Source organism: Pleurodeles waltl, chromosome 10 (genome assembly GCF_031143425.1).
Source record: "Pleurodeles waltl isolate 20211129_DDA chromosome 10, aPleWal1.hap1.20221129, whole genome shotgun sequence".
Lineage (NCBI taxonomy): Eukaryota > Metazoa > Chordata > Amphibia > Caudata > Salamandridae > Pleurodeles > Pleurodeles waltl.
Window position 1 is genome coordinate 138,737,707 of NC_090449.1, and position 24,785 is coordinate 138,762,491.

The window sequence follows — 24,785 nt, forward strand, 5'->3', positions numbered from 1 at the left end:
TGCTTTTCATCAATATGTTGCAGTTCTGAAAACTACCCTCTTGCCTGCTGCATCCATCTCTTTGCTCTCTTTTTCCAGAGGAACAGCACTGGCAGGTTGCCTGAGTAGATGCATGTGTATGGGCAGTGTGAAGTACCAGAGATTTGGGAGGAACTTGCCCCTTGATGTACATTGGGGCACTAGAGGAGGGTTTGAGATAGTTTTCAATTTGAACCTTCAGCAAAGGCAGGAACTAGACAGTGCACTCCGATTTGGAAAGAATTTCCACAATAAAGTCATCCACCTCCTGGATGACGTGCATGCCCACTTTATGAAAGGCTGTAGCCCTTTCAATTACTTCATGATAGGCTGTGGTGCCATCACTGGTTCAGACCCTTACTGGATAGTGGTCTAGATAGAAGTCACCTGGGGGCAAGGATCTACTGTAGTCATTCCAGGGACAATCTGTGGGGCCATGACCTGCGGGCTGATCAGAAGGGTCAAAATGGGACATATGAAGTGCATGGCTCTAAAAATTACACATTATTCCGGCGACACTGGTGGCAGTGGTCCTTGCCCTTCTTCAGTGCCAGCACTGAGGAGGGACCCTTTGGGAAGAAAGTTTCCACTTTCTAGGAAGAGGTTCCGAAGGTGCCGGAGAAGGCAAGTGGATGAACGGGTGCTTTTGCCTAGAATCCAGCCTTGTTGGAGTTTCAATGATAGGAGCCTTGACACCTTATTCTCCAGGAATCGATTAGGGCCTGGAGGTTGGCTTTGTCTTCCGCACGGAGGCAAGTTTTGCAACAGAGGGGTCTTCAGCACATGCACAGATGGTGCATTTGGAGTTTGCTTCAGGTGAAACCGATGGTGTTGGGTGCCCCTGGAGCGGCTTAGGCTCCAAGGCAGATAGGGATTGACGCCCTTAAGTGGAAGCTTGCTCAGTCTGTAAATTTGTGCCAGTGCCAACCACAGCCCAAAGGAGGCAGAGGCCCTCTGTTTGCCTCTGCTTCAGATCGATGCTCAGGGCCTGATGCCAGACACCATTGGGACTTCGCTTGGTGTCCTAGCTTGATAGAACGTGCCTGAGGGGCTAAAGGCATATGTACAACCCTCGTGTCCTGTGGTCTTGCCGAGTGGGTTGGTCTTTCACACCAGTTCGATGTTCTTCATCCCCTCATAGTTGGGCTTGCGCAAACAGTGCCCTGTGAGTGGTGCTGGTTGTGCAGCTGGGATACCAGACAAGATGGCATCTTCTTGCTCTACAGCGCGGGGGGGGGGGGAGAACTCTTCTTCCCAGGCAATATCTGGGGGCTGCAAAAAGCACTGCTGGCACAGCATCTGGTGTGGCCAGCGCTATTGCCTTCAATATCAAAGGGTCGTCCTGGATCTGAAAGTGAGGCACAGGAGGCGTTGCGGTGGTTGTGTGACAGACACAGGTTGCACATCTCATGGTGGGCTTCCTGCAGATCTTTGTAATTGCAGTTTAGGCAGTTCTGAAAGAGTATCAGTTCCATCACCCAGGCAGCATTCTCTGGTGATAAATTTTTAGAGACTCCTCCCAGCACTGCTGAAGGTGTTCATGCACTGTTTAGATGAAAGGACCAGGTCTTACTCTAACCTGAAGCAACAGGATTGACAATAAATCAAATGGGGCCTCCGAAACCTACTCCGACCACAAATTCAGAGATCACACTGTGGGCATCCAAACCAGATAACTTCCCACTTAAGCAATAGGACAATCAAACATCCTTACAACATTGCACAACTTGTGATGTAGGGCACCACCCATCTGCTAATGTGGTGTGTTGCCTCGTTAGTAGTAAGCAGTAATTCAACCAAACATTCTTAAGTTCTTGATCTTAATTGCAAATCAGACAGTGCTACAGGGCAAACAAGGCAAAAGTGGGAGGAATGGTCAACCCTCTGCATCTGCAGTAAGAGTACACATGTTCACTTAACCTACCCCTTGCATTTTGGGGAATTGATGTCTTTTGTGGTATGGCCGGCGAGGTCAAGCCAAGTAGCTGACCATGGCTTTGTGATGATCGTGATCCAAATTTTGCATGCATCTTGATGGCAATACTCTGTTGTTGATGTGCCAGGTCATTTCCATGCAGATAGTCTGGCACAAACAAGGTCAACCCAATGACCTCAGTGTCATCCGGAGAGGCCAGTGGCAAAAGAGGTAGTAATCAAGTGCCCTTTGCGTCAGTTGCTCCACACCAAGTGGGGTCCTCCAAAGCGGGCATGATGGGCTGCGGCAGTAATGATCATCTTCCTGTGCTATCTTGGAACATCTCCGGCTTGGCTGGAACAAAGGATGATGACTGGCTGAAGTTCACTGAGAAATTTTCCATTTGCTGCTTTCAGGAAACTTGAGCCATTGAGCGAGTCAGTGTAAGTGGGTTTCTGGAACACCATATCCAGGCTACTAGGATAAAGAGGGTATTGGTCCTCGGGGAGGAGGGGGATGAGGGGGCAGCTGTGTGGATGTAGAATATAACATCTGGGAGTAGCCAAACTGACATCTAATGTACAGCATGTGAGAATATGGTTGCCAGATACAGAATATAGTGGTTGGCATGCTCAATATGTATATCCCTCCTTGATGGCCACCAACAGTCCAAGCGATATGGGGATATTTTGACTCTTATACTGCAGGTGTTAAGGAGGTAGTGGCTAATTGGAAAATAATAAAGGAGGGGAAATTGGGGTAGTACCGGCTTCTGATTTGCGGTGCTTTTAATACTCAAAATGCGTTTTCTGACCTTTGATAGTCACCTGCGCTTTATTAATGGTCGTACCCTGTCAGATAGCACTGCCATGACAGCATTTGACAAAGGAAGAAGCTAAACACTAATCGATTATATTTTAATCAGAGAGGGGTGGGAATATGTGTTTGATTGGATTGCTGTGAGTAGGGTGGAGTGATCATGACCCTGTGGCATATAAAACTTTGCTCACGGCTGTCTGGCAAGGTTTTAAAACCAGGGGAAGATTCCTTTGATCCAATGATTACTCAATCTAACCGTAGGAGGAGAATAAGATGGAGTACAGAGAAATATCATGATCTCCTCTGCTGAAGATATCATGCAACAATTTGGTTCTACAATTGTGGATTCTCTACGTGCTGACAGAGTAATGGCAGCTTATGAAGGGATGGTGAAGGAACTGACGGGCCCTGTGGTCCAAGCCTTCAGGAATCAAGATCAGGGCTCTCAGGGTACGGAGAAGTAGTGCCGGGGCCAGCTGGTATGATGAATGTTATGAAATGGAGAGCTGTTTCCACCGCCCTGGTGCAACGTCATTCTGGCCCAAGTGTGAATCTCTGTTCCGGGAGTGCCAGTGGGGACGTACAGACGCCTCCTGAAAATAAAGTCACGTCAACTGGCACTTTGGGAGGAACGGAGGGGGGCCTCCCACGGGAAGGATACCAGAAGGTTTAAGGAGCTGGTTAAATCTGTAGAGAGAGGAGCAGTAAACACTGTAGAATCCCACGATGGCCCGGAGGCGTGGTCCAGGCATCTTAGGTCTTTATATAGCACCAACTCTACAGCTCTGCCAGGACAGTTTCCCTACCAGAAGAGTAGCATCCTTACTAAGGTGTTTAATGCTGCATTAGCCAGAAATACCATGCCCTCCTCGTGGCACTCCGCCATTATCGCGCCCATTTTCAAGAAGGGTGACTGGGTTAGTCCATCCAACTATCGCCTGGGGCCTTTTTGACGGGTCGGGCAAAGTGCTAGGGAGGATTATGCTAAATCGCCTCCAGGATGGGTAGATGCCCACAACATTGTGTCAGAAGTCCAAGCTGGTTTCCGATCATGACCCCTGATGAGGCTCTCGGGTTCTATACGACTGCCCATAAATTCAGGGTAGTCAGTCATATTTGTATCTCATTTGTATAGACCTGAAAAAAAATACTCTGATTTAGTGGATAGAGCGAAGCTATGGCAGTCCCTTCAGGATTTAGAATTGGAGCCATCTCTGGCAACTGCTATAATGGCCCTCCACACTGGTAACACGGCTAGAGTCAGGTATGGCCCTTCAGCGGGGTACTGGTTGAAAAGGGTGTTTGGGGTGCATGTTGACACTCTTGCCCTTTATAGTTTCAAGAATGACTCCACAGAATACCCTTCTGACGGCTCCATCAGAGCTGGAAAAAGGGTGCCATTGCTACTCTATGCAGATGATGCAGTACTAATGGCGCAAACAGAGAACTCTACCCATAGGCTTCTGCAGCGTTTCGGGAAATACTGCTTTAGGGAGTCATTGACTATGAATGGTAGCAAAACAAAGTATCGATCTCAGCCCATCCCCCAGTTTCAAGCAGGTGCCCATGATTGAGGGTGGTCCTAGAAATCGGTAAGCAGTTTGACTATTTAGGTATCCACTTCACGGAATTTACAGTGGAGAAATCAGGTGCAGAAGGCAGCCCTACTCCTGCAACAAATGGCAGATGCAGTACTTAAATTTGGGTACAAAGCGGGTGGTAGAAGAATTAGCATTATTTTACAAATATTTAAGCATGGGGCTGTGGTGGCTACGCTCGAAGGGGGAGAGCTTTGGGAATATGTGTGAGCGCTCCAAGGAGCAGAGTACAAACTTCCTTAGAGTCCTGCTGGGGCATGTTACCCCACTGTTGGGGCTCTACAGGGAGCTTATTCTTACTTCAATTTCAGAAATGGTAGCATTAAGACCGGTCCTCTACTGGGCTATGCAGGTAAGAAATCCCAAAGCTGTAGTGTATCTGGAAAGAATAGAAGATGCTTCCTATAAAAATGAGTGCCTAATCAAAGATAGATATCATGTGCATCTGATAATGAAGTAATGCCTGGACATGAGGCCAGGGTCCCTTGCATATGATTTATGCAATACCCATGGTTTCATGTGTACAGAACATGTGGATGTGTTATATCCAGAGTTAAAAAGAAAGGTGTATGGTAAGTACAGGTTTGGCATCCTGCCAACCAGTGATTACCTAACCTGCATCTTTAGGCTTCCTTCAGGAAGCGAGGGTGGAGATTGTTTCTTCGGTTGGATAGATAACACATCCACCTTCTCCTGTACTATAATAAACACGAATTTGCCTGCCAGCCCTGGCCGATTCCCCTCTAAATTTTATGCAGTTAACTCTGTCAAGTCGGCATTGTCACTGTGAAAGGGGACGGACATTCTGAATGTCGTTGTGTTGTTCTTATGGGTTGTGTGGCCTCACTTGAGCTGCCCTCTGTGTTAGGGATTAGTGCAGCACAATCATCCAAGAGCTCCTGCATAGCTTGCATTTTTGCGTGGGCCTCCGGGGGAGATGGCCGTCCTCCCCTAGTGGGATACAACATATAACCCTAGCATCTTACTCCCAGTTCTCGCGTGATACATATTCATGATGAACCTGTTGTCCGCTACATGGGAACCCTATACTCTGCTTAATAGTGGGCTGGTTGCTTGCCTTTAAGTGTTTTCTTTCAGCACTTGCTCTTTTATAAATCTTGTTTATGCAGGATTGTCACATTGGGATGTAATGTGGTGTTTTATTGTAATTGTGTATTTTCAATGGATTGCGTTTAGCACGCTCTTCTCGGTTATAGAAAACGTCCTGTTTTTAATGTATTTTTATGCACTGTTAATTATTGAATGGCTGACAGCTGAAACAAATGTTGGCTATGAAGTGGAGGGAATGGCACTGTGTTGGGGGGTGGCGGGGCAGGAAAATAGTATAGTAGGTTTTAAAAGAGGGTTTCACACACACCTGGCTATTATGCTATTAACTGTCATGCATCTCATGGGGACCCCAGTTGGGCAATAAATAACTTTTCCTATATTGTTGCAACCAAATAGGTCATTTTTATGTGTATTGTCTATTCAGCTTTCACTAGAAGTTGGGCTAGGCACCAAGGAACAGAGTGATTGCAAACATAATGGAAGTTTGTCTTGTTTCAAGGTCAATAACTTCAGGGCGGGACCACACAGGACTAACATTTGTTTCCAAGTTTAAAACTCATGACCTGCAGGGAAGGGAACACAGACGATGGCGTCCCACCACCATCTAGTTGTATTAGCTGCCTCATTCTTAATAATCGGGATAGGCTTTTAAAAAATCTATAGCTATTTCAGCACAAGCACAGGATAAGGAATAATGCCTCCGACTACACCCCACCCCTCCTATTCTGATGATCCTGTGGAATGAGAAGTTAAGCCAGGTGGTTCATTAGTGTTTTGGGGCAGTTGATGGGCAGGGGGAGGGGAGAAAAGGGCAACCCTTAGTGGAAGAGTGAACAGTATACAGGGTGGTGGGTGAAGTAGACATGGGGATGATGGAGGTTTCCCTCATGCCAGCCTCACTGGTAACCATGTCCACCAAGACAAACTCATAAGGTTGACAATGTTTTATCTGCACAGGAAAACTAGGTTACAAATTACACCAGAATGCCTGGTGATTAGCTTTTTTTTTAAATTCCAAGAGCAGTCAAGTGGTGTAGTAAAGGTGGAAGAGGATTTATCAAGTTTCTTGGCTGTTAGCTAGTAGGCTTTGTGGCTATTAGTTCGAAAAGCAACAAACAATCCTTGGGGGAAGTGGTACATCATTCAGGAAGTTATGGGACAACTAGAGCTTTGGCAACTGGACTGAGTTGTTGCACAGTACACAATAGGATGGAGCGGATTGTTAATTGCATATGGATTATTAGTAGCTAGGCAGTTACTAGGGATATTTTCAAAGCACTCTTTTTTTTTTTTTTAAAGAAGAGTTTAGTTTGTTCTTGACAAAACCTAGAAATTTTGCTTTGAGAAACAAAAGGGAGCAAATGAGGACACCGGGGACTGGACTCGAGACAAAACTGATAGGATCATTTAAAGCAAGCATAGTCTAGTTCCACCTAGCCAGCAAAGATAATGGAAATTATGTCCAAGAAATACTTGCCTGATGTCTTGGGCGTCCCACAATGGATGGAAAGACGGCACGAGGTGCATCATCCCCTGCAAAGCCAGCCTTGCACATACCAGATCCGTTGTCAACAACCAGCGCTGCGATCTCGTCTTCCATGGTGGTCTACTGAAAGGGGAAATACAAATATGGAGCAGTTAAAATTTCAATCCAGTTCATAATAATCCAAGAAATACAATCACTTTGTGCAAGCAACTGCAACCTACTGCTACTTGATGTTCGCCTTTGGTATTTTAAATCAGCTCTCCCACCTCCCTATGGAATATTGCCCATCTGCAATAATCTTACAAAACGCATCTCCTTACCTTCCAAAAATAAGGGTAGGGGTAATCAATTGGCTCATATAAATGGTTATGTCCATACATTGACACAATCCTAGTTTGCTTGAAAAGACAGAGCATGTTCGAAGGTTTTCTTTTCAGCTTGGAGAGACTTGACAATTAGAGTACTAGAATTATGAATGCCACCCTTTAGTGATCCTCCTGGGCATTCGAGATTATTTAGAGTTAAGTGCATATCACCTTACAAATTTCGATATCGCGGATTCTGAAGACTCATTACACGCTCCTGCTGTCTTCATTACTGGCACACAACTGCAATACTATGCAGGTTTTTAAATCCAATTTTAAGCTTAAGAAAAAAAACTATTTTATTTTCTCCTTATTGCAACAGGTTTTTACATGGTGCACTACCGGATTTTGCACTTCTTGTAAAAGACAACTTCATATTAGAAAGTCTTGCTCAGTTTTTAGAAATACCTCGACTTCTTACAACCATATATATTTAGAGCAGAAAGTGCTTCCCACTCTGTGCAAGCCGGGATTTGATTGGAGTCTTAAAGGCTCCCATAGACAGTCTGTCTTCATGACTTCTGGAATATACCTAGAGTGCCTTTCCCAGGCAAGATAATTGAAAAGGTTATTGCTATTTTCCATTCTAGGCAACCACTTATTTTAATTTCTGCAAACAAATCACAGAAAGTACTACTTGTCAGATGTCCAAACATCTGCTTAGGGCTGCAGTTTATATTGTCAAATGGCTTGTTCTATTGGTTCTCAATTACATTTGATGGTTACCCTTGGGTCACTTATTTCTATTTCGACTTGCTAAGAACAGGGATCTGGAATCACCTTGGTATTCTACATTTGCACAGTGCCTCCAGAAACGTTCTTGGAGTTCATACCCCCTCCAGGTCATACAAAGGTCCTCTGGGCCTAGATAGTCCTGTGGATTAGAAGTTAACATGGGGAATATTTAATATATTCCTTGAGGTACTGTATGATCTTGTTGCTGGCTGGTGGGTCTCTATTGAGTCCAAAGACACCTAACCACATATTAAGTGAAAACCGAAGCCAGTATGCAGCATTTCAAAAGCTGATTACTCAGGCTACAATCAAATAAATACAATAGAAAACTAAAAATGTGGCAACAAGCTCTAGCAATATAACTTGCATCCCACAATCTGGATTCCCCAGCTGGACCTCATGTCACTCTGATCTCCTCGGAGTTCAGAAACAGACACAAACAAACACTATCATCTCCACTCTCTTCCACAGGTATGTCCCAATGCCAATTTGGAAGCCAAAAATCAGACAGACGTGTGCATTCTAGGAGTCAGCAGAGCCACATTCAAAATGCATGATCAGAAGATTTTCTGATGCACGAAGTAGTGAGAAATCGTTAGTATGAACTCTAGCATTACTGCACAAAACATGTTTTCGCAAACAAAAATCCTGTGAGGGGGGGTTTGGGGTGGCGGGGGAGGAGGGGAACAGTAATATTGTATATATTCTTTAGAAGAACAAATCTTTTTACATGGTAAGGACTGGTGCACGGTTGGTTAAACTCTGTATATTACGCCCAAATGATGGTCTGCACTTTACTGTGCTTCTGGTCTGTTGTCAAGTCAACTATTTATTTTAGAAAGGAAAACAAACATTGTCTAGGATAATAAAAGCCTCTTTGCACAAAATTGCAATGTGCAAGTTGTTAGGCACTAAGCATGCAGGATGTATGAAGATTTAGAGAATTCAGTGGCCTAGAATGTGATGAAGCAAGCAGCAACAGGCAGGAGTAAGAAAGTGTTCTCAACCTAAAGACCCTTCAGCAGTTTAGCAGCAGACTGAAATTAATAATTCCCAAAGAGAAAAACCCCAGCAAGAACATCCTCGAGACAGTTCACCAGAAGAAAGGCTGTCAGAACCCTTGGCATTCCAGAGGGGACAGTTGTAGAGAACAGGCGATGTCTGTAGCCAACAAAGATCCAACTTCATTGAACTGATCAGCGATGTTCATTCTCATTCGCTTCACCACAAAATCTGGCGACGAACTGGCCAGTCAGGAATCCATTTCCAGTTTTTCGGGACCTCGAGGGAATTTCCTTCATCGAGCGCAACAAGCTTGGGGTAGTTTCAGGCCAGTTGCTTGTTTTTGTTGTGATATTTTCAGGGGTGTGGAATTTATTAAAATATCTACTTGTCCAGGGGACAGGTTGCTTCTCAAATCTACTTGTCCTGTAAAAAGATCTACTTGTCCCTTTGGTGCCATGTAGTGTGGCGACAAATTATGGCAGCAATCTCATTATGTAAGAGCTTTGATAATAGCCTCTCTGATTATGCCAGGGCAACTACCATAGTAGGGCTTGAATACTTGCAGTTTCAATCCCTACTGTAGCAATTTCCTTATTTTGCCACCTTTCTGCAGATCTGCATACTGGGGCTGGAGGAAGCAGTAAGCAATAGTTCTAGGGCTGGAATGCCTTTGAGGCTGCAAACCTATTAACCTGCATGTTTTAAAGATTTTCACCAGCTTCTCTCTAATATTTTCCCATAATAAGAAAGGTTGGACATTTACTCCTGACAATGGCAGAATTAGAACTTCTTCCAGGGTTGGGAAGAAAGTGGCTGGAGGGAAAATGAACTTGCAAATGTTCAATAGATTTTCACATGAGCAAATCTACACATCATATTTACCCATGCTAAAATACAGTTCACAAATATTTTATAGGGGTACGACATATACCATGGGTGCACTTTTGTGACTTTCTTTAAGAATTTGGGGCCACATGTAGGTAGTTTCAGATTTGCGACCCGCAAATTGTGAGTCAGAGCGACTCGCAATTTGTGAGTCGCAAATCCGAATGTAGGATGGTGTCCCTGACACCATCTGTGATTCGCAAGGGCTTCGCAAATGCCCACCTCATGAATAATCATGAGGTGGGTCGCAATTTGCGACCCCCTTGAGAATGGCGGCCCTCACAGGGATGGTGGCCTGCTGGAGACAGCAGACCACCATGTCTGTGACTGCTTTTCAATAAAGCATTATTATTTTTTTTTTTTAATGCAGCCTGTTTTCCTTAAAGGAAAACGAGATGCATTACAAAAACGCAAAAATGAAACGTTTTCGTTTCATTTTTTCAGAGCAGGCAGTGGTCCGCAGGACCACTGCCTGCTCTGAATTTTTTTTTTACAGTGACATTCACAATGGGGAAGGGGTCCCATGGGGACCCCTTCCCTTTTGCGAAAGTGTTAGCACCCATTTGAAATGGGTGCAAACTGCGATTGGTTTGCACCCGCGTTTGTGGTCACAAAACAATCCTACATTGCACTGTGAGTCGCAATTAGGAAGGGAACACCCCTTCCTAATTGCGAGTCGCAAACCTGTTTTGCGATTCGGTAACCAGGTTTGTGCATCGCAATGTGCTTTTTGCACGTCGCAAACAGTGAAAGCCTCTGTTAGCGACATGCAAAAAGCTACCTACATGTGGGTCTTGGTCCTTAATTAGGTCTGATGTTAAGAAATTTTGTTTTTATTAAACTTCTATTTCTCTCTCTTTCGGCTGGCTTTACTGTGAATGATCGCATTCTGCTCTTCCACAAGAGGCATATTGGCACACAAAGTAGTTTTTTTCAGTGTCAGGAACTACAGTGGCAATCAGTGACGTAACGAAACTGGAGGGTGCCTCTTTGCAAAGAACATGGAGGAGCCCCCTTTCCAGACTCACTCAGGGCAGGTGCTGTGCTGAAGGGGCCCCCCTGGAGGGCGGCTGCAGGGCCTTTGTTATGCCACTGGTGGCAACGTGTGCTTTTAGAATTCAAAAACATTTTGGTTTTTTTTTGCCAGTGTTTGTTACAATGTTGAGGGCCTGGTAGCTCCCACAACAATAAAGTGTTACAAAAGCCATGTCAAAATGAGACACGCATTGATGAAACTAAAAGACTTATAAAAATATGTCAGATCAGTTGGCTTTGTCAGTGTTTGTTTATTTTCATGCTTCCCATAATCGTGTTGAAAATGGTTACACTGATTTTCCATTAGAAATATTTTTGGGAAATACTAGCATGCATCAACACATTTTACTAAATGACACTTCATTTGCATCTAATCAGAGAGCATTCTGGGAGCATTATACTTAGCCTCATAGCCTAAACTTTTCAAACATGTGTATACATGTTTTTTTTTTTGTACTGGAACCAACGTCAGTAGTGAAGTGTGACCTTAAAACATTTATTTACAGCACTCACCCTAATAATGAAGGCTTTCAAATAATGAACCATAAATACAAGTTGAACAGCATTATCTTTTGGCAACACATTAACTGCAGAGAGTTACACTCTCTGTAAACAGGCAGCCAAAGAGTTTGTGCTGCAGAGGGTTGGGCCTACTTGTCCCAAGGACAAAGTAAACATAAAAACTTGTTGCCCTTGACCCCAAACAAGATGTCCCGGGCGTCGGGCAATAGGAATTCCATATCCCTGTATTTTGACAGGCTCCATGTCAGAGACCAGTCATGTATGTTCATTTTGCTCAAATTTGACAATTTTATATGTGATCGTTACTTCCACTCCCCAACGGTCTCCTCCGCGCTACATAGCCTCATGTACGTCCAGCATCACGCCCATTCACGTCCAGCATCATGTTACATTATGTACATTTAGCCCTACGCAAGTTGAGGCACCCACGGCACATAGCACTTACAAATACGCACATCAGCCATACTTTGGGAAACTGCGATTTGCATGCAAAATATATACGGCGGACATACTTTGGCGAAGTCCATTACAGAAGCATACAATCTACATGCATAATACGCAGCGACACATACGGTGATCTAACCCCTCACAGAAGCATGTGGACCTCACTGTGATCCGCACGATTAATAAACCCCTCATAGAAATGTGTTGACTTCACTGCGATCTGCACGCATAATACTCACGACCAAGTGGATTTTACTACAACCCCCACGAATAAACTCACTGCGATCTGCATTTATATTACTCATGAGTTTGCCAATTTTACTGCGATCTGCACACAATTACAGATCCACTGAAATAGAAGTGAAGCAGTGTTAAATTTATTTTTACATACTACAACACATTATCATGGCCAGTAGGCAGAGCATCAGTGCTCCGCTACCGTTATTACAAACACCTGGAGCTCCACCAACACACTGGAGAAGTTGGCACAGGGATTTTTATTAGAACACAATTTAGGGTTTGAAGGCCAATCAGTTTATGAACACTTGTCACTGTACGAATTACCGGATGGTGAAGCAATGATATTGCTGAGAATCAACTTACAGTATAAAAAAAAAAAAAAAAAAAAAAAAAAAAAAAAAAAAAAAAAAATGTAAAGCAGTTTGATGTTCAACCAAGCTTGATAGTAAATAGACACACATTTCACACGAGCACATCGATCGTCAAGATGAATCAATTGACAGTTATGTGGCAATTTTACGTACATTAGCTTCCGAATGCGAATTTGAAAGCTTTACGGCACTACTTATTCGCAATCAAATAGTGGCACACTGCTGGGATAAGAAAGTTCAAGAAAAAAAAAACGGAACTTTAAAAAATCCTTCTTTGACAAACAGTAGAAACTTTAAAAAGTATAGAAATTTCTCAGAAAGCATGCAAGGAACTATCACAAAAAGAACATGTTGGAGTAAGCGCAGTCAAAATTAAAGGGAACTCCAGCAATTACACTAAAGAATGAACCAAGAGACCAACAGAGCCAAACTAAAGATTAATTCTTAAGCAGAAGTAACATATTTCAGATGCTGTAATCCTAGACATGCTAACACTTGCCCATGTCCAGATAAAAATGGAAAGTGCAGTATTTGTGGGAAAATAGGGCATTTTGCCAAAGTTTATCAATGTAGTAAAACACCTGATAAAGTGAATGTGATTGAAGAACTTTATCCAAATGAAAGCACTAGTGATTAAGTGAACCCAAAGAAAGATGTAATACTAGTGGTCCAATGTGGTGAACATAAAATTGCATAGACCCTCATGAAAACATTGAGGTTGATGGGAAGAAACTACGCCTTTTAATAGATTCTGGGGCAAGGATGACCATAATTACTAAAGAATTGCTATTACAAACATATGGGGAAGAGGACTTGTTACCCTCCGACAGAAGCTCGGTCGTACGTTGGGGGAGGGGGGATTCGGTATGACATTAAGACCAGGGAGGAGTGCTCAAGTTTTGTTAGTTACCGATGAGTTAAATGATGAATCTCTGGTAGTTCAAGACAAACAAACCAAGAATATTAGATTACAAAAGTTCAATAAGGTGTTCAGTAATAGTTTGGGCAGGATCACAGGTATCAAACATAAGATCAAAGTACAAAATGGTGCCCCACCTGTAAAACAAATTGAGAAACGTACCCTTCAGTGTGTGTCAGGATTTAGAGTATTCTCAAACAAATGGTTGCTGATGGAGTTATAAAACCTACTGAGTCATCACTTTGGTTATCTCCATTGGTCATTGCATGAAAAAGAATGGACATTTAAGAGGTTGTATTGAATTGCATGGTCCGAACAAGGTCATATGGGTCGATTCACATCATTTACCATGCATTGATGACATCACACCTACTTTTGCTGCAAAAAGTTTTCAGCAAAATAGACTTATCTTTGGCATATCATCAGGTTGAGTTAGACGAAACTTCAAGGCATTACACAGCTGTAGTGTCACCTTTCGGCATTTTTCAATTCAAAAGGATGCCTTTTGGGTTGGCGTCCGCTGCTTCTGTCTGAGGGTTTTAGAAAACATACAACAGCTTCAGTACCCTGAAGTAACATTTAAGGAGGATATACTGATCACTGGTGAGGATGAACATACCCATGATGAAGTAATGAATAAAGTGTTACAAAGATTACAAAAATATGGTGAAGTAGCAAATGTAAAAAAAATTGAGTTTGCTTTATCAAGCACAGAGTACGTAGGTCATGTGATCTCAAAAGCTGGGGTTAAACCAAGATCAGGTTTGGTAGAAGGGACTGTTAGTGCAACTGAACCAAAAACAAAAGACCATGTCACATCTTTTCTGCGTTTATGTGAATTTTATTCAAAAATTCATTAAGAATATTTCTACCAAAACAGCAAACTTACAGGAACGTCTCAAGAAAAATAAAGAATTTGTGGGAGATGCAAAATCACAGGAAGAATGTAGAGCACTTTAAAATGACAGTCGAGGCAGGAATTTTATGTCCATTTGAATCTATTGAAGTTGGCACTATTATTGTAGACGCTAGTAACGATGGGGCTAGCAAACTATAGGGTTTGCGTTATGTTCTTTGACACTCAACGAAAGTTTTTTCCGTAACAGAAAAAGAGTTATTGGCTTGCTGTTGAGCGATTCAAGAACTACATTTGGGAGAGAAGGTTTAAACTCAAGACTGATCATAAACAGTTAGTAAACATCCTTAGTGGAGAAGTTATCAAAGAACACACTCCAGGAATTGCTAGATCGAGTTTAAAACTACTACAGTATGATTTCAAAGTAGAGTATTTTCCTGGTGGGAAAAAATATCAGGCCCGATTATTTGTCTCGTTCACCAATCAACTTGGAAATAGATTCGGTAGAAGAAGAATGAGTGTTTGATTGCAGTTGTAGATGTGTGTGATGGAAACACTTCTATGGAGACTGAGTGCAACAAATAAATGCTAAACAATGAAGATGTGGTACGTATAAAGAACTATTTGACCCATGGTTAGCCCAAGGAAAGTTCACTGCCAAATTTACAAGCCTACACTAAAGTTGCAGATGAATCATCATTAGAGAACAATGGTAATTTGATGAGAAACCATAAATTCATTCCACCCAGAGGCTTAAGAGACAAAATCATTATGATTAGTCATCAAGGATATTTAGGGCACACCATTACTAAGAGAAAGATAAGAGTGTTATTGGTGGCCAGGTATGGATCTTGAAATTTTCACTGTTTGCATAGATCACACAATTCCTCACACATAAGTAAGTGTTGAAAACTCAACCAACACCTTTAACACCAAGTATTTTGCCTGCAGGACCCCCGATGATTAAGGTGGCCATTGTTTTTATTGGTCCCTTTAGGACCCTAGCAAAAAGATATAGATTTGTGTTGATGGACTAATATAGCAAATGGTAGGAAGTAGAGTTTATGGAGCAACCCAAACCAAATGCAGTTATTAAACGTTTGAAGAGATTATTTATAAAGAATAAGTGTTAGACAACAGGGGGTTTATCTCTAGAGAATTGAAAGAATTTTGGGGAAAATATGCCATCCAACACAAGCGGGTAGCATTTTATCATCCTCAAGGAAATGGTCTAATATGTATACAATGGGCGATTCAAAATAAAATAGAAGAGAATGAAGCAGTGGAGGACATGTTGTGGTCACATCGTTCCTCTCAAAATGAACTGGGGTAAGCCTGTTTGAAGTGATGAGGTTGTGTTTCGGCCTCTAAGCTCTGTCCTGCTTAAGACCAAAGGTGATAAATCTAAGTCTTTAGATGAGATCATCAGACCTTGTGTTCACAAGTTTCAGAATAAAATGAAACAAGACAATGATACAAAACAAGGCACAGGTAGAAAGAACCAAAATTAATGTAGGTGATTGGATAGGAGTAAAAGATCCCATTCGTGTGGCTAAGGGGTTGTCCAAATTCAGAAGTCCAGAGAGTAGACGCAGTTTCCAAAACGCAGTACGCATCCAAGGTCAAGAATGGTGGAATAAAAGCAGAATAGTGAAAATTAAGGAGATTACGATGGTGGCACTTGGGGGAGATCTCCTGATGTTCTTGTGTGGGATTAAAAATCACAGTAAACAAAAATCAAAAAACAAACCTGGTTTGAAAGTGTCTATTAAGACAAAGAAGAGGATGATTAAAAAACCTGCTGGATATTGTGATTAAGATTTTACTTCTGTATTTTGAAATGCATTTATATTCAGTTATTGTGTACACAGAAGGAAGATGTTGTGGTGATCTCAAATTTGACATTCCATGCTATAACATGTAACGTGGAATGAGATCCTCGGGTGGCATTTCAGAGGGGACAGTTATAGAGAGCGGTTGATGACTGGCCAGTAAAGATCCAACTTCATTGAACTGATCATCAGTGTTCATTCTCATTTGTATCACCCCAAAAAGCTACAACCAATTGAATGTATGATTTCCATAGATAACATTCAGACCCTCTCTGGAAAGGTGCTGTGATGTAATCCACATCACCTGACTTGAGGCATGTGGACAGCTCATATGGAAACAATCTCCTAACAGTTCAACTTTGGAGGCCACCAAAACTTTCTGATTCACTGAATGGCATTACCTCTTCGGGGTGCTGGCACAAATAAAACTGATTATTCAGGAGCTACACTCGCTAACAGCTTGCATCAGATCGAACAGGCAAATATCTGTCAGTCACAATCACTTGGGGACCTGAACAGGGCTGCCATCTGTCCCCTATTCTCTTTGCATTGCCATAAAGCCCTTGGCGGTGAGATGTCATCAGCATGACTCTGAAAGAGCACTCAACTTCTTGGCTCAGTGACTTTTTAGTATTTCTATATGTCGATGACATCAGATATGTGAACCAGAGGTGAACCTCTCGCCTGTCATATGAGAATTCTCTGGCGTCATCATTCTCAATGGGCAATATTCAACCATCTTTACTCTCACAACAGCGGCAGGAGTACCCACTTGACTTCCCCAAGTGGTGCACATCCTCCGTAAGATACCTCATGGATATGGGTGAGCAGGTATCTTGACACCTGCTAGACAGGACAAATATTATGCAGGTATTACTAGTTTAGGAGATTGGGTGCAAAGTTGCTCAAGCTGACGCTGTCCCTATTGGGACAGATCGCAGTAGCAAAAATAATTTTGCTGTCCCCCCCCCTTTTTTTAATACCATTTTCTCAACATTCCCACCCCATTGAATAGGTACTTTTTCAAGTAGATTACAATCCTGCATGGTGAAATTGGCATGGGCAGGAAAAGAACCTAGACTGTTTTTGGGAGATACTCAGACTACTGCTTGAGCAGGTTAGCATGATGGCTCCAAAGCTCAAGCTGTATTACCTATGTGCACAAGCATACTATGTGCATGATTGGGGTCATCCCACTCCATTTCAGCCACAATTGGCAGTTGATGCGGACATGGCCCGGACCTGCCACTGCAGCACAATCTGTTCTCTGGCTGGGAAACTCGCCCACCAAAGCAACACAGAGCAATGCAGTCTGGGCTTGAGCTAAACTCCGAGCTAGAGTGTGCGCTTAATATCTGTGCACCCAATATCCCACTGATTGACAATCCCAGACCTATACCATGGGAACACATTCCTTACACTAAATAGCATTCAGAAAAAGGGGGACTATAGACCCTTTTACTTCTGCCTCAGGGAGACCTATATCACTGAAAATAGACTTACCGGCCCTCCGCCAGTGCTAACTTTGCAGGCTTTGGCATCTCAATCCACTTCCTCCACCCCAAATGCCTAGTGCCATGATGCAGAATGCAGCTCTTGCCTACACCAACTGATAATGTAAAACACTCTACAGACCTAAATGTACCATTGTAGTAAGAACTGTGGAAATTCAGATGTGCACTAACAAGACACTTGCCCAATTAAAGACAGATCTATGCACTTTATAAATCAAATATACTACATGCTGGAATGCATGCAAAGTCAAACAAGACTGGTGGGAACCTACTGGAAGAGGCCTCAGGCCTCCGCAAGAAATGTTCACGTGGAAGAAAAGGACCGGACTGATTTGGCGGTCAAGACGGACAAGATCTGGGCATAAAGGGATCAAAGCAGCACTAGAAAACAATACACGGCGCAATAGACCTAAACCTTTTTGGGAGCTGGGTAACAGAAAATTTAAGCAATAAAGCAAATTGAACCTAGTTGTACAAGATACCAACAACTGCAAGAAACTAGAGCTCAGAGGGGCAAGAAGTTTTTATTGCAGTCAGTAAGTTCCTTGTTAACCAGGGACATCTCCAGTAAGGGTCTGGAGTATGACTATTCTTTAATATATTAGTTTGTTACATTATCTACAATAATATGAAAGGATAAACAAGAAATTACTGAAAGGCAAGATCTTGATATTACTTTGACATTAGTAGAACAGTTTTCAAGTGAAGTTTTATCTTACCTAGGTAATAAAATATTTAAAAATCTGCTCAATTAGGTCTGAACACTTAAATAGTGCTTTGATTGTTTGTCATGACGAACTGAGTACTACACTTTCCTTTCCAAGACCATCTGGTTTATGAATTTGGATTAAATATCTCTTGTATGTAGTTCCAGTTTAAAACTTTAAAGGAAAACTAGTCAAGTACATTCAACAAAAATTTGCAATGTTTTTTAAATAGGAGACTTTAGTATGACCCCCAATTACGGCAAGAAATGTCATGGTGCATCCCTATGCTGAATCAAACAAATTCATGGACAACACAGACGTGGTGAATGAATGGGTGCTTCAAAACCCATTCCATGAAAAGATAGATGGTGGAGCACAGCGTGCATGTCAAAAAGGGTGCTCATAACTAACGTCATTTACCATCTTACCCTGTGATAATGGTATTCCATTACAATGACCTTTGCCCCCCACACCAAAAAACACCCCACACACCTGTCATGCCCTCCCGAGCAGTGTATAATGCTAGTGGCATATTTTTACCTCTTCTGGAGGTCAGATCAGAAAGGTTTGTCATCATTTGTCATCTAAGGTGCCTGATGGGTTTGTGCGTATCTTCATGCAGTAACAGTGTAGATGAATTAAGGTACCCGTGCCCCCACGCCCACAGAGCATGTGTGACACCATTTCAATCGTTACTTCCAACACTGATGTACCCCTACATGTTATATGCTCTGCCGAATGTCTTGTCCTATTCTCTGTCAAATATCAGCCTGCCCAGATCCAGCCCTGATATCTTCTGCCTTTGTGTTTTCCCTTTACTTGTTGTATGCAAGAGATTATTACTGCTTCATCAAACTAGTCTGCCACCCTCTGAAAACTCCTTGTCAGCCATGCTTCGAAAGCTCCCTTTTCCAGTTTGGGGATAAAATCTGTGCTATGTAGTGTTGCGGTGAATGGAGAGGGAAACACTGTCAATCTGTGCCTTGCAGCCACCCCATCCCGTCGACTTTACTCATCACTGGAAAGAAATACAATCCCCATGGTCTGTCTCTTCTCAAGCCAATGTACTTATAATACCATAATTTAGTGCAAGCAACTCGTCAATGAAGCACCAGTGCTTCTCGGACTTTTAATCATCCTAAATCCATGAGAAACCTAAACAGATCTGCTTGACAGTAACGTCTGATGCTAGGGAGGTCATGCTACCCAGACCTTGGGGGTCTGCGCACCGTGTAACTTACTAATATTAGAGTTTTATTCCACAACATGAAGATTCTGATCATGTCCTACCGGAATACCCTTTAGATATTAGTGGAGACAATACACCAGTCATAAGGCGGCATGCTTCATCATGGTGGCCTCCTCTCAACCGAGTAGTTGAATACCGCCCAGATAGGCTCAACCAAATTTGATATCTTTTGGAAGCTTGTAATAGGGTTTTTTTTTAATTTAGTGCAGGGTTCCAGTTAAAGAGGTCTATTGATAAAACAGAGATTTATCTTTATTCATGTCATGGTTAACAAGCAATTGCATTGCAATAGGTCTCATTGTTGCTTGTTTTACAGCTATCTGAGTAAATTCATAACTGGATATTTCTTGCCAAATAAATTGGTCAACCCTACCTCATATTGTGGTCTTTTCCTGGAAAATAATTCCAGTGGCCCTGCCTATAACGAATGCAAAAAGAACAGATGATGGACGGAATGCTGAACAATGCAAACATTCACCCCCAGCCCAGTCACACAGATCTGGGTTTAATCCATTGTTTTTTTTCCTCACCATGCCACCCCAGTTTGGACCCAGCCATACACAAATTAGTCTTGACCCTGTTCTTCATGGGAACAGTCCAGCCCGAACTGCCAGGCCAGGTCCTCCCTGGACCAGAAACGAGCATCCTAGGACCAGTTTCAGGCATAACCACATGAAAAGAGAATGGCAGAAAGTAATGCACTGTAACCATATATTCAGCCCAGAGGGTGTAGTGCATTACACATTTTGAAGGCTAGTAGGCCTACTGCAATGACAAACAAGGCCCCTAAAACAATGCTACTGCCAGCTGCAAAACAAAAGTTCTAGCCATGAAAGAACTTAGGACACTTAATAGTGGAAGGGGTTATTTCAGGGTCCCCACTGACCTAGTGTTGGGGCCCAGAGATGATGTAAAGAGAAAGAGCACTTTGTGGTGGGTGTTTTGAAGGTGGCCCCATTGTCCTAGGACCACCACAAGCTGAGTTATGAGCAAAAACAATGTGTAAAAGTAATGCCCCGCAAAGCATTACGGGCGAGTTTCCATGCTGCGAATATTGTACTATGTGGATATGTTGACTGTAATGCTTAGAACAGCCCCTAGAGGACACCACAATGAAAATAGTATTTGTAAGAAACATGGTCATGTAGCCATATAGTTAGTCCCTAGAGGGTCTACTCCCAGCTGTAAACCAAAAGTTCCAGCCCCGAGAGAGCTTTAAAAAAACAAAACAAAAAAAAAGACAATGGTGGGAGGGGTTATTATTTTACAGTCCCCACTGACCCAGTGTTGGGACCCAGAGATGATGTAGACCGAAAGAGTGCGTTGACGTGAATGTTTTGGTGTTGGTCCCATTGCCCTAGAACCACTACAGGCAGAGTAATGAGCAAAAAAAAATTCTAAAAGAAATGGCCTCAAAGCATTATAGGGCGAGTTTCCAAGTGCTGTGAATATTGTAGTATTGGCTCGCCCCCTGTGTCAGGAGAGCCGCTTTGAGGATTTCTGTGGGGTTTTTTATTGGTTTTTTTTAGGTAAAATAATGTATCATGTACAGGTGTTTTTGTGAAAGCTATGGAGCTTGAAGGGGAGAACCAAAAGAAATGATCGATTAAGCAAGGGTGTGAACAATGTGACCAGTGCTTCAATACCACCAATTGAGTTCACGGTGTTCTGCGCTGGGAGCTCCAATGGCCGTCATTGAGCACGAAGGGGAGAGAGAAGAAAAATAAATAGTTCGCCCACGCTAAAATATATCGGCAACTGTGCAATAATCCATGTAACAGGGTCAGTCTGCAAGGCGGTAACAAAACCTTCTCCCACCCTGTATGCCATCTCTTTTGATGCATTAGTTACCTACACTCAACTGTGTTGCTCTGCCCTGTTCTACACCACTCTGCACTGTCACACCACTTCATACTCTGACACTAACCTTTAGCCATGCTGAACGGCAGCCAAGCTTTTGTAAATCATTTTCAGAAAACTTAACTTAGGTTCACACAAAGTTTCTTTCCATTTCAGGTTTCTCTTAAATACTTCGTCAAAAGGAGACTTGACCAAAAAAAAAAAAAAAAAAAAAAAAAAAAGACAGACACCTTTTAAACTGAATCATCTGCTTTCAAATGCAATCAATCTACCGGTTCAATCTCAGGACAGCGAAGGTGGGCCAGTGAGTGAGCACTGTGCTGCTGCTTTCAATTCTTGCCTTGTCTCCAGACTTATCACGATTTTCTTTTTTTTTTTTTTCCAACTATCCCAGTTTTGTTTTTTTTAACCTCCTTAACTCTGCCTGGAAAATAGTTGCTCTCACGTGCATATATGGCTTCATAAGCCAGTAAGGGGCACAGCCAGTCCATGTTCCACCTTCCAAGCATTGACAATTCCGGAGATAAAACTGTTTGCAGGGGGCTCATGAAGCCAGTAGTGTATGGATATTGCCAACCACATGAATGACCCTTAAGCAGGAGGAGGACTGGAATCCAGTGCAAAATCCAGAGCGTACTGAAGCGCTTGGCCTTTCCTCCAGCACCTGTGGGCAAACTCCTTGCAGCATTGCCCTAAGGTGTGAAATACACTCCTTTCCAACCGGTGGTGTCTCCAGTTCCAATGGAAAGCTGCAGGCCAGAGACTCAAATACACTGAGGCAGCAGGGCTAGGTAGCCCTTTGCTGAGCCCAATAGGTCCAAAAGGGACCACCTTTAACCTTTAAAACACAATTGAAATTGTTTCAGGCACCGATTGTCCATATTTGAGGGTCCAGCTGGGAAATTTTGTAGAAGAGAGCTCTACTGGCTCTAAGTAATACTAGGGTGGGTTGGTGTGAACAAGGTTCACCACAGGGCCGGGTGAGAGCCACAGCAGCCTTACAAAAGTGGGAGTGGACCACTGCAATCAGGTATTGGCAGGGCATGAAGGCTCAGTGGAAAGAACAAAGCAACAAGATTCAAGGGGCCCCAACCACCACTCTTCCTAATTTATCCATGAAAGACCTCAGGTAAGCATTTCTTTGCTGCTACAGGTAGGCCTAATTTTTCTTAAATTCCCCCTTAATCCTTAGTGGAATCCAGGGGATTCTGACCCACCCCAATGCCATTACTGTACTTTACACACAAAAAAAAAAAAAAAACACACTAATTTAATGGGAAGGGTGGAGCTCTTCTAAATTTAATTGAGGCCACTCATTGTACATTCATATTATATTCTGCTTAATTCACTGGCACTGCTGCCACAAATCAATCTGAGGACACAAACTTAATTTTTAGCCTCTAATTCCAAATTCCTCCACATTTATAGAAAGTTTGCAATTTCATGCTCTGATTCCTTATATACACTTTATTAATCTGTAAACATAATTTAGTTTTCTAAGCAGTCGCTGACTCCTTGAGTAGGTGTTGTGCCTGCCCAGTGGTTCCCAGCCCACTAGTTAATAATCACTGATCAAAGCAGTTTTGCGTAATGCAAATCATTGAGGGTTTTCAAAAGAATTCCGAACTCTAAGGCCATAACATTTCACAACTTCGACCACCTATAAAATATACTTAAATCAGACAAGAAGGGAAAATAAAGAGATGATTAATGTAGCTACAAAAGATACTATTACATCACTGAAAGTGTGGGGAGTCCCTGCAGAACTGCATTACTTATTTGAGAAACTGGCTAAACCTGCAGCTTTCGAATCAATTTGTAAGCAAATAATGGTGAAAATTGCACCCTTAACAAAGGTCGACCCTTACTTGACAGAGCACAATGCATTTGTTAATTGTACAAGGGTACATTAGAAACTGGCAACAAAATCTACAGCTATTTAACCAATTTCTGAACATCATAGCAAATTGCTTGCACTGACAACAACCTCCAAATACAATGAAAAAACGACTCTAAGTGAACTTTGTAAACTAAGTATTGCAGACATTAAAGGATACTTTCATAGATGCAGGTGGACTTAAATATGAAAAAATATATAGAAGTTTATGACTTTGTTACATTAAAAAACAAACAACCACCCTCAAAATACATGGCGATGTTTTTAAACCTCACTTTATCTTATGATAATAGAAAGAAGAGTATCAAAAACGGATACCCGAATAATTTATAATAAAAAAGTCGCAGCCCTGAAGCCCGACATTCAACAGCGCTAACGTGATGCAACTGTGTTTTACAGTTTTTAATACAATTAAATAAACAGAGCTGCTGAAGGACACTGGCCTCATGATGCTGACTCATCGAATAAATACAAAACACCGCAGAAAGGACTATTAAATACATCCGCAAGAGTATTAATGTCGACTCACCGTTAATTTTGCGCTACCAAGGACGAACGACAAAAGCTGAAAGCTGGGAGAAAAGGATGTCGCTAGCAACAGTTACCTTTGGAAAAGAACGTCAGACCTGCTGGAAGGGTGGGAAGGCGCGTGCGTCGGTGTTTTATCGTTTTCTCGCACGCCTGACTGCCTCTGGTGCGTGCACGCGTAGCCATACAGAGTGCTCAGGGTGCTTGACGTAGGACAAACTGAGAACTGGGCATGGCATTAGTTTCGGAGCCGCGTCCATCTTAAGAACAGGCAGAGAACCAGCACTGACTTTTTATTCAACGAGCGAAACACATTGCTAACGTTATGCCTGAACTTAATGTGGCGGCCATGACTTAGCGTGCGAGTATTTCTTCAACAATTCATTCGTGAACGCGCATTGCTGATGATCTCAGACCTGCAGTGCTGTTTGTAGCGGTCTCGCGCGTGCTCGCACATACAATGCTCACATTTTCCCTAGAAGAACCTAAAACTGTACTTCGCGAAAGGTGTCTAGAAGATCCAAGTAAAGTTGTTTATGAGCGGCTGACACGCCGAGTGTCGTTTGATGTGTGAATTAATGGCGTTTGTAGGACGGCAGGCAAGCTTTGAGGTTTTTCAGTAGGGCATGAAGGATTTTTGTTAAATACTTTTACATAAGTAATGCTTAATGTATCGAACTTCTGTCAATTGGTAACTACGGTTGCCAGCTGTCAGAGTAAAATACCTGGCACTTTTTTTTAAAGAACCGGGTCTGCCTCTGCTTGCTTTAAAGGTCTTTAAAAAATTTCTTGCAATATTTTGTAATTATTTTCATGTAAATTGTTAGAAATGGGGTCTTTGGTTGACAGTCAGGTTACCCCCTGTACAAGGAAGGACCCTCACTCTAGTCAGGGTAAAAGATAATCACCCTCAG

General features: G+C 42.6%; 1 protein-coding gene across 3 annotated transcripts in view; it reads right to left on the reverse strand.

The window, feature by feature from the left end:
• LOC138261231 (actin, cytoplasmic 3) overlaps nt 1-24,140 on the reverse strand; it is a 62,078-nt gene extending 37,938 nt beyond the window's left edge. The window contains exons 1-2 of one of the 3 annotated variants that reach the window (XM_069209996.1): nt 23,949-24,140; nt 6,899-7,030 (exon numbers count right to left, since the gene is read on the reverse strand). In XM_069209996.1, coding sequence (XP_069066097.1) covers nt 6,899-7,021 — 123 coding nt within the window. In that variant the 5' untranslated portion in view covers nt 7,022-7,030; nt 23,949-24,140. Of the gene's footprint in view, nt 1-6,898; nt 7,031-23,872 lie in introns of all 3 variants that reach the window. The other 2 variants (XM_069209994.1, XM_069209995.1) reach the window with 2 other exon arrangements.
• Nucleotides 24,141-24,785: the final 645 nt, after the last annotated feature.